Below are 14,523 nucleotides of genomic sequence, written 5' to 3' on the forward strand. Positions count from 1 at the left end.
CAACATGTGTAATGTTGAGTTTTATTGTCTTGGAACATAGCACTTTACCACATCACATGCCATGACTAAGATCTGTTACCAGGTCAAAACACGATTTTCTTATCCCTTTTTTTGTTCTATTTTTGTGTGCATTTTTTCATGGATTACTATTAGGCTATGTTCAGACGATGAAATTTCTGTGCGGAATTCCGTATTAGAATTTTGTACAGAGATTCCACAGCAGCAGAGTCCCATTAATATTAATGGGATTCTGCTGTGCTGTGCACAAGGCAGAATTTCTTCAGCAAATCTTTCTGCTGCGGAAATCCCGAATTCGGAGTCTACAGAAAGAATAGACATGTCTATACTCTCTGTGGAATCCGCACGTAAATGCACTGCCATCTATAAGATGCCGCATTTCAGAGCAGTCCTATCGCTGGCATGTTCTGCCGCCACTCCACTGTTCAGATATTTATCAGTGTAAACATAGGAGTACTCCGGTGGGAAAAAAAATGTTTTTATCAACTGGTACCAGAAAGTTAAACAGATTTTCAGTACTTATCAGCTGCAGAGGAAGTTCTTTTTTAATTTATTTTCTGTTTGACTACAGTGCTCTCTGCTGACACCTCTGTCCATGTCAGGAACTGTCAGGAGCAGGATAGGTTTACTATAGAGATTTGCCCCTGCTCTGGACAATTCCTGACATGGACAGAGGTGTCAGAAGAGAGCATTATGGTCAGACAGAAAATAAATTCAAAAGAAAAGAACTTCCTGTGGAACATACAGCAGCTGATGAGTACTGGAAGGATTAAGATTTTTAAATAGAAGTAATTTACAAATCTGTTTAACTTTCTGGAGCTAGTTGATTTAAAAAAAATAATAATAATAATGTTTTCCATTGCCAATTAAGGTGTACCACAACAGGGTAGTTGGGCAAATACTGTTATCAGTATGACATAGATTCCCCAATAGATAACTGATGGGATAGAGGAGGACTGTAAAAAATAAAACAAAAGGGCCCGGGTGCGACCCTAGTAAAGACCGTCAGAAATATTCAGAGATAAATATTCAAGATAAAGTACAAATCGTTGCCCTTACTGGATGGTGTTGCGCTGAGAGCACAACACCTAAAACAGCATGTGGAGAGAAATGTCCAATGAGCAGCCACAGGATCGACCCGGTCCGGGAAACACCACGTCCGGTAGAAAGAATGTATAAAAGGCTCAAAAAGTGACCGGTTGCATGGCGCTTCAACCAGACTGGGGTATGTGTATGAAGTAAATTTGCTAAATAGAAACAACGCATTTCGATCCTGAACCAGGATCTTCATGAGGGATAGAGGAGGACACATTACTGATGAGGACAATACAGAGAATGTGCTGCCTGTGAACGAGGCCTGGCTGCTAGAAAGATGAGAGGGATCTGGAGGAGTAGCAGCAGCAGGGGCAAGGTTTTCCTCACATTGTGGGGAGCCTTGACTGTCCCACGTGGTCTTGCGAAGCTGCTCCATGTGCCTACGTAGATAGGTAGTAACTATAGTCATATCCTGGCCATGGATTACTTTCTGTTTAGAGAGATGGCACAGTGCCACATTTTCAGCATCTGGTAACGCAGAAAAGAATATTCACATGGTAGACTACCTCTGTGCCCCTCCTCTGAAAGGTTTTGTTCTCAGGCCTGCAGTTGCAGAAGGCCTACATTTGACTGATATTCTGGATATTCCGGCTACTTCTTTGCTGACAGTACCACTACCCTCCTGCTCTCAACATGCCTCCACTTCCTCACCTGGTTTCCACGTCCTGTCCACCACTACATCGTCATTATCAAACTCCCCATCATTATCCCTGCCACTCCTCTAAGCATAAACTTCTGATGTCAGATCGTGGGCTTCTTGCTCCTCCTCAGCATATCCACCATGATGCCTCCCAATATCACCACCACCAGTCCCATTAGTGTTATGCTCAGCCACTGCTTCTTGAAAATTTGGAAAACATTTTTTTGACAATCAATTTAGAAAAAATTCAAATGTTTAAAGTGTCATTTCCAGTGCACACTATGCTTACCAGGTAAAGTCTAATTTTTGAAGTGACTCAGGAGGGGAGTGGGGCTGAGGTTTTTTTTTTTTAAATATTGAAATATTGCGAGCTTATCATACCAGCAGGCCTATGTTTGGTATGTTTGACAGATGTTATGGCCCTACCACCCCTTTGCTCTTCTTTGCTGACAGTAGCACTCTCCTCATGCTCTGAACACGTCACCTCCTCGTCACCTGGTTCCCATGTCCTGTCCAAAACTTCATAATCAAACTTCTCCTCATTGTCCCCACACTCTACTTAGCATAAACTTAAGATGCCTTATCATGGGCTCTTTGCTTTCCCTCAGCATATCCACCATGATGCTTTACAGTATCTACCACCACCTCCACCAGAGGACATAGCAGTGGTGCTTCTTCTGCCAACCATTCCCTTAAGAAATGTATTATTATTTTTTTTATTTGTAGGTTATTGTTATATTTTACTTGGCCTAAAATGTGTATTCCACGTACACAACATTTTTAATGTGTATTTATGTTAAAATACAGGTCATAGTTTATATGGGCTTTTTCTGCAGTGAAACTGCTGGCTGGGATTTGTGGTGCACCAACTGGACACAGTAATGCAGGTGACAGGAGGTAAGCCCACAGCTCAATGCTTTGCTCTGATTGCTTTCAAATTCTATTGGATTTGTGTAGGCTTTCTGGGATCATGAGCCCCTGCTCTCTGTCAGCTTTCTGTCTCTGAAATGACATCCGCAATATAGTACAAGGAATGCTGGGCTACCTTGATGTCATCTCAGTGTTCCTAGTTCTTCCTCCATTCATTCAGGTGCCAAAACGCCATGTGTTCCTCATCCCTTCTGCTATTATCACCAATGTTGCCAGACCTGCGAGCCCTGCAAAGTTTGAAAGTTCTGCGAGCCAAATTTACCCTAAAGTCCTAAGCGAAAATTAGTCCACTGGGCTTATCTCTACTCTAGAAGTCACATGGTGTTATTTTATTATATATTTACTCTGATGGCATTTTTGGCAGAAACACGTCATGCTCTATATATGTTATTTTTCCATACTTACCGCAAATTGACATATTTTATATAATATATAAGTTTCTCAACCAGAAAACACTAGTGAAGACCTAAACTAAGATACTCTTCCAGTCTATGACTGTGCCCTCTTCTTTCTCCTAGTAGTAACTCAGCCACAGCAGATAAAACAACATATTGCAGTGTCTATCTAGATCATGTTGTATAGGCAACAAGGAGAGAACTGTTGTGAAAACGTGAGAAATATACAAAACACATACTTTACCTGCTTTGAAAATGCTGCTTATTTTTGTTTAACCTATTAACCCCTTCAGGACCAAGCCCATTTTGGCCTTAAGGACCAAAGCGTTTTTTGCACATCTGACCACTGTCACTTTAAACATTAATAACTCTGGAATGCTTTTACTTATCATTCTGATTCCGAGATTGTTTTTTCGTGACATATTGTACTTTAACATAGTGGTAAATTTTTGTCGATACTTGCATTCTTTCTTGGTGAAAAATTCGTAAACTTGATGAAAAATTAGAAAATGTTGCATTTTTCTAACTTTGAAGCTTTCTGCTTGTAAGGAAAATGGATATTACGAATAATTTTTTTTTGATTCACATATACAATATGTCTACTTTATGTTTGCATCATAAAATTGACAAGTTTTTACTTTTGGAAGACACCAGAGGGCTTCAAAGTTCAACAGCAATTTTCCAATTTTGAAACTCGATATTTTTCATGGACCAGTTCAGTTTTGAAGTGGATTTGAAGGGACTTCATATTAGAAATACCCCATAAATGACCCCATTATAAAAACTACACCCCCAAAGTATTCAAAATGACATTCAGTCAGTGTTTTAACCCTTTAGGTGTTTCACAGGAATAGCAGCAAAGTGAAAGAGAAAATTCAAAATCTTCATTTTTTACACTCACATGTTCTTGTAGACCCAATTTTTGAATTTTTACAAGGGGTAAAAGGACAAAATTTTTACTTGTATTTGTAGCCCAAATTCTCTCAAGTAAGCATATACCTCATATGTCTATGTAAAGTGTTCGGCGGGCGCAGTAGAGGGCTCAGAAGGGAAGGAGCGACAAATGGATTTTGGGGGGCATGTCACCTTTAGGAAGCCCCTATGGTGCCAGGACAGCAAAAAAAAACAAAAAACACATGGCATACCATTTTGGAAACTAGACCCCTCGGGGAACGTAACAAGGGGTTAAGTGAACCTTTATACCCCAAAGGTGTTTCATGACTTTTGCAAATGTAAAAAAAAAAAAAAAAATTTTTTACCTAAAATGCTTGTTTTCCCCAAAATTTTACATTTTTAAAAAAGGTAAAAGCAGAAAATACCCCCCAAAATTTGTAACACAATTTCTCCCGAGTACGGCAATACCCCATATGTGACCCTAAACTGTTGCCTTGAAATACGACAGGGCTCCAAAGTGAGAGCGCCATGTGCATTTGAGGCCTAAATTAGGGACTTGCATAGTGGTGGACATAGGGGAATTCTACGCCAGTGATTCCCAAACAGGGTGCCTCCAGACGTTTTTCATTTTTATTGGGGAGGGGGATTGTATAGGGGTATGTGTATATGTAGTGTTTTTTACTTTTTAATTTATTTTGTGTTAGTGTAGTGTAGTGTTTTTACGGTACACTCACACGGGTGGGGGTTCACAGTAGTTTCTCGCTGGCAGTTTGAGCTGCGGCAGAAAATTTGCCGCAGCTCAAACTTGCAGCCGGATACTTACTATAAACCTCCGCCCATGTGAGTGTACCCTGTACGTTCACATTGGGGAGGGGGGGGGGGGGGGACATCCAGCTGTTGCAAAACTACAACTCCCAGCATGTGTTGACAGACTGTACATGCTGAGAGTTTTAGTTTTGCAACAGCTGTAGGCACACTGGTTATGTATCACTGAGTTTGTGACCTAACTCAGTGTTTCACAACCAGTGTGCCTTCAGCTGTTGCAAAACTACAACTCCCAGCATATACGGTGACTGCTGAGAGTTGTAGTTTGCAACAGCTGGAGGCACACCGGTCGTGAAACACTGAGTTAGGTAAAAAAAACTGAGTTTCACAACCATTGTGCCTTCAGCTGTTGCAAAACTACAACTCTCAGCAGTCACCGACAGCCAACGGGCATGCTGGGAGTTGTAGTTATGCAACCAGCAGATGCACCACTACAACTCCCAGCATGCACTTTAGCTGTTTGTGCAAGCTGGCAGTTGTAGTTATACAACAGCTGAAGGTACACTTTTCCATAGAAAAAATGTGCCTTCAGCTGTTTCAAAACTATAAGTCCCAGCATGCCCATAAGGGAATGCTGGGAGTTGTGGCTGCCTGCCTCCTGCTGTTGCATAACTACAGCTCCCAGCATGCCCTTTTTGCATGCTGGGAGCTGTTGCTAAGCAACAGCAGGAGGCTGTCACTCACCTACTACTGCTGCCGGAACAAAGGTCAGTCCCTCGCCGCCGCCACCGGTCCTGGGGCCCCGATCCCAACATTGACACTGGGGATCGGAGTCCCCAGCTCCCAGGGTCTTCTTCCCGCACCCGCTCACGTCCTCGGGAAGAGGGGCGGAGCGGGTTGCGGGAGTGACACCCGCAGCAGGTGCCCTGATTGGTCGGCCGGTAAAGCGGCCGACGAATCAGGGCGATCGTGAGGTGGCACCAGTGCCACCTCACCCCTGCTGGCTATGGCTGTTCGGGGCCCCGATCAGCCAGTAATTCCGGGTCACTGGAGACCCGATTGACCCAGAATCGCCGCAGATCGCTGGACTGAATTGTCCAGTGATCTGCGGCCATCGCCGACATGGGGGGGCATAATGACCCCCCTGGGCGATATGCCGCGATGCCTGCTTAAGGACTCGGAATGCAGGGCGTATCCATACGCCCTATGTCCTGAAGAGGTTAAGGACGCAGGGTTTTTCAGTTTTTGCACTTTCGTTTTTTCCTCCTTACCTTTTAAAATCATAACCCTTTCAATTTTCCACCTAAAAATCCATATTATGGCTTATTTTTTGCGTCGCCAATTCTACTTTGCAGTGACATCAGTCATTTTACCCAAAAATCCACGGCAAAATGGAAAAAAAAAATCATTGTGCGACAAAATCGAAGAAAAACACCATTTTGTAACTTTTGGGGGCTTCCGTTTCTACGCAGTACATATTTCAGTAAAAATGACACCTTATCATTATTCTGTAGGTCCATACGGTTAAAATGATACCCTACTTATATAGGTTTGATTTTGTCGCACTTCTGGAAAAAATCATAACTACATGCTGGAAAATTTATACGTTTAAAAATGTCCTCTTCTGACCCCTATAACTTTTTTATTTTTCCACGTACAGGGCGGTATGAGGGCTCATTTTTTGCGCCGTGATCTGAAGATTTAATAGGCACCATTTTTGTTTTGATCTGACTTTTTGATCACTTTTTATTCATTTTTTAATGGTATAAAAAGTTACCAAAAATAAGCTTTTTTGGACTTTGGAATTTTTTTACGTGTACGCAATTGACCGTGCGGTTTAATTAACAATATATTTTTATAGTTTGGACATATACACACACGGCGATACCACATATGTTTATTTTTATTTACACTTTTATTTTTTTAATGGGAAAAGGGGGGTGATTCAAACTTTTATTAGGGAAGGGGTTAAATGACCTTTATTAACACTTTTTTTTTTAAATGTTTGCAGTGTTATAGGTCCCATAGGGACCTATAACACTGCACACACTGATCTTTTACACAGATCACTGGCGTGTATTTACACGCCTGTGATCAGTGTTATCGGCGCTTGACTGCTCCTGTCTGGATCTCAGGCACGGAGCAGTCATTCGCCGATCGGACACCGAGGAGGCAGGTAAGGGCCCTCTCGATGTCCTGTAAGCCCAACTGAGCAGCCAAGATAGTTTCACTTTTGCTTCAGACGCGGCGGTCAGCTTTGATCGCCACGTCTGAAGGGTTAATACAAGGCATCACTGCGATCGGAGATGTCCTGTATTAGTCGCGGGTCCTGGCCGTTGATGGCCGCAGGAAACCGACCCGAAATGACGCGGGGTTATCGCATGACCATGCGGCATATCGCGGGAGCCGGCGGAGGACGTGAATATATGTCCTTCGTCGTTAAGGAGTTAACAACAGTAGTAGGTTGGTTTTTTTTTTGTTACAAGCAGCCTTATCCTACACAAGAATGTACTTGTTTATATGTAAGATTCAGCAACCCCATGCCATTGAGGATTCTGTATAAGGCTGCATTCACATCTCGTTTTTACATTACAGGTGCCGGATCCGGCTGGGGGAGGGGCAAACCGGGCTCTCCTGTACCCCAGCCGGACCAGCGCTGAACTCCATTTACGTTAATGAGCCGACCGGAGTCAAACGGTGACTCCGGTCGGCTCATTTTTGACCCGTATCCGGTTTTGGGACCGCTAAAAAGGGTACACAACCAATAATATTTGTGTCTACCTATGGTACAATTGGTCGTTTTTGGTTAGGCAACAAAATGATGAAGACCTTCACTGACCCTATAATAACTCAATGGTACTGTTGGGCATCATTTGGATCGATCATGTGACAGAGTAGGTGCAGTGTTTTGAAGACTTTACAGAAAAAATTGTAGTTGCCCATAGCAACCAGTAACATAGTAACATAGTTAATAAGGGTGAAAAAAGACCAGAGTCCACCAAGTTCAACCTATAACCCTAAATGAGTCCCTACTGAGTTGATCCAGAGGAAAGCAAAAAACCCTCATACTAGAGGTAAAAATTCCTTCCCGACTCCAAATATGGCAGTCAGAATAAATCCCTGGATCAACGTTCTGTCCCTATAAATATAGAATCCTTAACCAGTTATGTTATTATTCTCCAAAAATGCATCCAGACCCCTTTTGAACTCTTTTACAGAGTTCACCATGACCACCTGCTCTGGCAGAGAATTCCATAGTCTCACTGCTCTTACAGTAAAGAACCCCCGTCTGTGCTGGTGTAGAAACCTTCTTTCCTCTAGATGTAGAGGGTGCCCCCTTGTTATGGCTACAGTCCTGGGTATAAATAGATCATGGGAGAGATCTCTGTACTGTCCCTGATATATTTATACATAGTTATTAGGTCTCCCCTAAGCCTTCTTTTTTCTAAACTAAATAACCCTAATTCTGATAATCTTTCTGGGTACTGTAGTCCTCCCATTCCCCGTATTACTCTTGTTACCCGTCTTTGAACCCTCTCCAGCTCCACTATATCTTTCTTGTACACTGGTGCCCAGTACTGTACACAGTATTCTATGTGTGGTCTGACTAGTGATTTGTACAGCGGTAGAATAATTTCCTTGTCATGGGCATCTATGCCCCTATTGATGCACCCCATGATTTTATATACCTTGGCAGCAGCTGCCCGACACTAAATTTACTGTTAACTAAGGCTCCCAAGTCCTTTTCCACGTCAGTCGTCCAAAGTGTTCTTCCATTTAATACATAATTCCAGCCGGATTATTCTTCTCTATGTGCATTACCTTAAAGTAAGAGTCCACACTCTAAATTCCAAATTAAAACTTAAAATAATATCAACTTATGTGCTATAGAGGCAGACCATGAAGATGCCAGGGGGCCTGTGCAAAGAGGGGTCTAGTCTGGGTTGGTCCTATCCCCATTGCTATTAGGTAGGGGCTACATAGGACATACCACTGTAGACAAACTATATTGTAGGCAAAGAAAGGGGTCAGGAACTTAACCAAAAGTTAAAGAAAAGTGGTTAAAGGGGAAGATAAACACCTGAAATGTCCTTTTTTGTTATGGGCTGTCTTCTCTTCTGTATTGCATTGGTATTAACACTTTCTCACAGTTTTCTCCTCCAGTGTTGGATTATTGTTCATTATGTTCATACAGATAGCACAATTCCTCTGCCAACCAATTCTGATGATATCTGACCTACAGGCTCATTTTTTCAGCTTGCGGCTGGCTCTTTTTATATGGATTTGTGGTTGGCAGCCCAGGTTAGCATTCATACAGAGTACATTCCCCTCCTTTCTTGACCTGTCTGTGTAGCAGCTATACCCCTCCCAAATGCTGCCTCTGTTTGTGGATAAACAAAAAGCTCAAGCCAGAAATGAGGAAGAACCGTATCATAGAAACTGGGAGCAACTCACACGAGAACATACAAGGACATAGTCACAGACAGGAGACAGAAATTCACCCAGAATATTATAGACAAGAATGCAGAGCTAGTGTTCAAAACAGAAGCCTCACAACAGGGGACAGGTCGGGTAGACAAGAGATTGCCAAGAATATTATAAGTCAGACGTCAGACACTGCATAGAGGTAAGCGTGGAAAAATATGGTCAATGGCGGTACAGGTTTAACCCTTGCATAATAAATGTATGTGTAAAAAGTGAAGTCTATTATGACTTGATAGTTAAGTTGATTCCTGGGTCTTCTATAGTTTTTGACAAAATTTTCTTTAACCACTTACAGACCAGGGGGGAACAGTCACTTTTTAGATTTTTTTGTCCATAAAAATTTTTAATTATAAATCATCTTCTCCTTCAGGTATTTAAGAAATTTTTGTGCGGTTTTTCCCATGACACATCAGGCTTTATTTTTATGTCATTTTTGTCATTTTTTATGCTATGTCAAATCAGGGGGAAATGTAAAAATAATGGAAATTAGTGCTTTTTTTAATTAATTTTTTTAAGCAAATGCTAAAATAATGTTTTATTTTAGTTTTTGTTTTCACTTTTACATACAAGTAAATTTTTTTGCACCCCATAAGGTCACTTCTTCCTAAAATATATTTTCATTTTTGCCGATTTCCCCTATAACCGGGGCTGACATATAGTATTAGCCCCGGTTATACGGGAACTACAGTCCCTGACATGTAAGCCAGAAATAATACCAAAAGAGAGAAAAACTATAATAGAAAAATTTGTATCTCTCGCATGTTCTAAACGGCCTCCTTCTTTTGGCTTACAAATACTGATGTAAAATACGGACCAAAATACTGCCATGTGAAAGTGGCCCATAGCAACCAATCAGATTGCTTCTTTAATTTTTAACAAGGCCTCTGCAAAATGAAAGAAGCGATCTGATTGGTTGCTATGGGCAACTTTTCCTCTGAACAGGCTTTGATAAATCTTCCCCAATGTCTCCATAGTGTTCCAAGACTATAGGTGAGATTTATCAGAACCTATATAGAGGAAGAGTGGTGCAGTTGGGCATAGCAGACAATCAGATTGCTTATTTAATTTTTTACAGGCCTTTTTGAAAATTAAAGAAGGAAACTGATTGGTTGCTGTAGGCAACTGCTACACTTTCCTTTCCCACTACACACGTTTTGATAAATCTCTCTCTTGAATTTTGCCATCTGTCTGGACAGTTTATATATATATATATATATATATATATATATATATATATATATATATATAAATATATATATATATATATATATATATATATATATATGTAAGATTTTTTGGATATGTAAGATTTTAGGGAGAGCAGCACAAACCACGATATATAAGTAAGCGGGTGCGGCGGTTTCAGAGACCCCGGTCCTGGGTCCAATATTCAGATAAAGGATAAAGGCGACTGCAGCACTCCAGAGTAGAAAAAGAAATTAGTTTTATTCCAGACAAATACACAGGCTACGTTTCTGTGGCCTCACACCAACATTATCAAGCCGAAAATGGTGGGCATGATAATGGTGGTGTTAGGCCACAGAAACATAGCCTGTGTATTTGTCTGGAATAAAACTAATTTCTTTTGCTACTCTTGAGTGCTGCCTTTATCCTTTATCTATATATACTGCAAAAAATGACATATCTATATAATGTAGTAGACTATGGTTGGGGGTTGGTGTGTGCGTACAGTTCAGAGCAGCAAACAACAGAAGAGCTGGGAACATAAAACTAACCAGTACAAAGCAGTTTAAGAGAAGTAGCATTGCCTTATTATAAAGCCTTCTTTCATTTTTTAAAGGTATACGTTCCCATTTACTAAGCTAAAACCCACTAGTTTTTGTCGGATTTTTCCAAGTTATTTTGGTGCATAATGTCTGAGACATGTCTCAGACAGTGTACGACGGTGTGCACCAGTAAAATCTGACTAACCCGACATTGCATTCTGAAAAGCTGAACAGGGGCGTGGTCTGCCACAATTGAATTCACAAAAAATCCTTTGGATAAAGGGCTGGAAATTTCCAATAAGAAATAGCTGGTCAAGAAATTTCCCCGACTTGTAAATCTGTGAATCCTCAGTAAAGAGAGAGGAATCCTGCAAGTCGGAAACATTTTGCACTAGTAAAAACCTGACACTCTTAGTAAATGAGGCCCAATGTATTCAATTGCATTCAGTATGTTCAATTCGGTCTCCAATTCTCACAATTTTATCTCCGACAGGCTGCTCACTATGGCCATGTCCCCTGAAGCATTCCAGGAGGTAGAAACGGCTACTTGCCTCTTGAGTGGAATGTCCTCAACCGCTTCGAAGATAAGTAGGGCAATTTTATCAATACTTTTCTTCATCCGCTTTGGAATTTTGTTACTGGGATGTAAAACAATATGGCAGGATGAAGAAAAAGATTTTCAGTGCAATTCTACTAAGTTACTATGCAAGCCAAGTTGCTTTGATGAGTTCTCACCTATCTCCTCCTTCAACCTTTTTTCCTTACAAATGGTGGCTCTTCTAACACACTCACTATGTGTGGCCTGCTTTACCCGTTCTGCCTTTCAGGCAAGAGAAGGCTGGTTACATGCCCAACTTAAAAGAAAGAAAGTTCAATTCAACCTTCATGTTATAGGACTGATAAGTAGGATGATCATTGAGCTCCTCTTCATACTAACGTACTATAACATAACAGAAGGGTTTGTGCACCGGAGGATGATTAATTGCCACTCTACAATGTGTGAAAAATCTGTTTTATGCACAGATGTAAATTCAGCTGTGAAGAATATCTTCAGTTTGTGTCTATGTGCAGCATCTGCCACCAGTGCCATGATCTGTCTGTGGGAGTTAGTAGCAAGCATGCAGCATATGAACAGTTCACCCACCGCTCAGGCACCATGTAAAAAGCAGCACTACTAGATGATTCAGTATTTGTCATCTGGCCTCAAACCTCATGTTTTATTGTGGAATCAATCACTGGACACCGAACAGCCTGTATATGCCATTATCTGGAAAACATTTACCCACAACTTCTCCTTCCCCTTCCAGTAACAGATGTGAGTGGAGACCATAAATTTGTAAAGCATACATAGAGATTAGGGACCAAAGTCCATGTATGGTTCCTCTGTATGGCAACTATATCACCTATGAAGACTGCACTTTGGTTGCTTTTCTACTGCAAATTGATTCAACAATACATTGTACTTGGTATTTTAGCTATACTACGTTAATAAATGTGTTGACAAACTATTTGCTGAGGAATTCCCAATGTATATAAAGTCCTTTGACAGCAAGCACCTTACAAGCAATTCTAAGGTAAACAGGCTAAGGTTGATAATAGTCCTAGAAAAAAGAAATGTCACCAGTGTTGGGTAAATAAAGATTCTACAATACTCTAGTTAACTTGTGCTTATTCGTTACAAGATAGAATTTTTCAATAGACGTTGATGGATAGCAGCAACAGCATACACAGGAACCATGGAGCTGTAGCATGGTTCAGAATGGTGTCACTCCTAACATGTTCAAATGTACTACTCCTTTATGTCAACTACAATCCGCATAAGGAATATGTAGGAATATGATGTATAAATAATAATGGTATATGGGTACAGTGGCCCAGATTTATCAAACTGTTTAAGAGAAATGGAGTGATTTTTCCACAGCAACCAATCACAGCTCAGCTTTCACTTTCCAGAGCCGTTTAGCTGAGCTGTGATTGGTTGCTGTGGGAAATAGACAATGTCTATAGACAAATCTGTTCTTAAAGAGATATATATCAGTTTGAACCATGCCTTGACATAAGGAACTTTAAAAGGAAAACAGTCATCTGTTCACCCACACTGAACCCAATACACTGGGTTATAGTGTGGGTGAACAGAAGACTGATGAGGGGTGAATGGGTTAAATATGTACCTGCACTCCGGAGATCTGTCCCTCCGAAGATCGGCATCCATCTTCAGTAAACTGCGCACTGGAGGCAGGCCCGCCGGCTCAATATAAATATTCATTGTCGCAGGTCATGTGGCGAGCACTTCACTGAAGATGGATGCCGATCTTCGGAGGGACAGATCTCCGGAGTGTAGGTATGTATTTAACCCGTTAAATCCTCATTGGTCTCCTGTTCACCCATACTATAACCGAGTGTATTGGGTTTAGTGTGGGTGAACAGAGTGCTATTTTCCTATAAAAGAATCTCAGAAGACATGTTATAGGGATGCATGAAGTTGGAAAAGCATTGCTAAAGACTTGGTTGTACATCGATCAACTATTAGACAAAAGGGGAAAACTCAGAACTGTTGCTAAATTACCTGTGAGTGGGCATCCTGTTAAGATCACTCCAAGAGCACAATGGTATCCCTGGAAGAAGCGAGTATCCAGAGTACTCTAAAAACTTCTGTTCATATGTCCACTATTAATCTTAAAGACATATGCCATAAATGTGAGGCGTTGTTAGCAAGCTACTTCACACACCGGACTGTACATTTACGGCCAGACAGAAATTGCACTTGCTTCATAGCGGGTTAGTTCCAGCTGCCACCAGTAGCCAGCGACTCACCGCTAATGGCGGACATCAGTGATCACGCTGTCGTCCACCAGTAACTTAATAGATGCCGCGATCAATGACGATCACTGCAACTATAGGCAAAATGGAGGTACCAGTGGCTTTGGGAGGGGCTCATCGGATGCCTGCAGAGCGATCGCAGGGGTCAGATGAGTGCATATCATATTGTATTAAAATGTTAAATATTAAAAAAAAAGAAAATGTTTTAATATATATGTATGTATATATATATATATATATATATATATATATATAAACACAGACACACACACACACATATATATATATATATATATATATATATATATATATATATATATCTAAAAAGCCCCCACTAATAAAAATGTTATACCTTTTTCCAATTTAAAAATAAATGTAAAAAAAACACAACATATTTGGTATCATATTTGATATCGATGTGCACAAATGTGCAAGCTCTTAAAATACAATGTTTAAAATCCTGCACGGTGAGTGTTGTAAACATAAAAAAGTACCAAATGCCAGAATTGCAGAGTTTTGGTCACATCATATGTCAGAAAAAAATCGATCATAAAGTCCCATAAAAAAAAAGGATAAAACCCGATCATGGTGCAAAAATAAAATTAGTCTTCATACAGCTCTGTATACTGAAAAATAAAACAGTGGTCAGAATAGGACACTTTTAAGCATACTTATTTTATATACTTCAAAAAAGATTGTGCAGGGTGGGCCATTTATATGGATACACCTTAATAAAATGAGAATGGTTGGTGAT

At 40.7% G+C, this 14,523-nt stretch overlaps 1 protein-coding gene across 1 annotated transcript; it reads left to right on the forward strand.

Moving 5' to 3' along the window:
- Window positions 1-8,957: 8,957 nt before the first annotated feature.
- LOC130305729 (gap junction beta-1 protein-like) lies at window positions 8,958-12,597 on the forward strand. Its single transcript, XM_056552019.1, has 2 exons — window positions 8,958-9,364; window positions 11,443-12,597. Exon 2 carries the CDS (start codon window positions 11,453-11,455, stop codon window positions 12,125-12,127), a length of 675 nt encoding a protein of 224 aa, XP_056407994.1. The 5' UTR covers window positions 8,958-9,364; window positions 11,443-11,452; the 3' UTR covers window positions 12,128-12,597.
- Window positions 12,598-14,523: the final 1,926 nt, after the last annotated feature.

This window comes from Hyla sarda, chromosome 1, assembly GCF_029499605.1.
Source record: "Hyla sarda isolate aHylSar1 chromosome 1, aHylSar1.hap1, whole genome shotgun sequence".
Lineage (NCBI taxonomy): Eukaryota > Metazoa > Chordata > Amphibia > Anura > Hylidae > Hyla > Hyla sarda.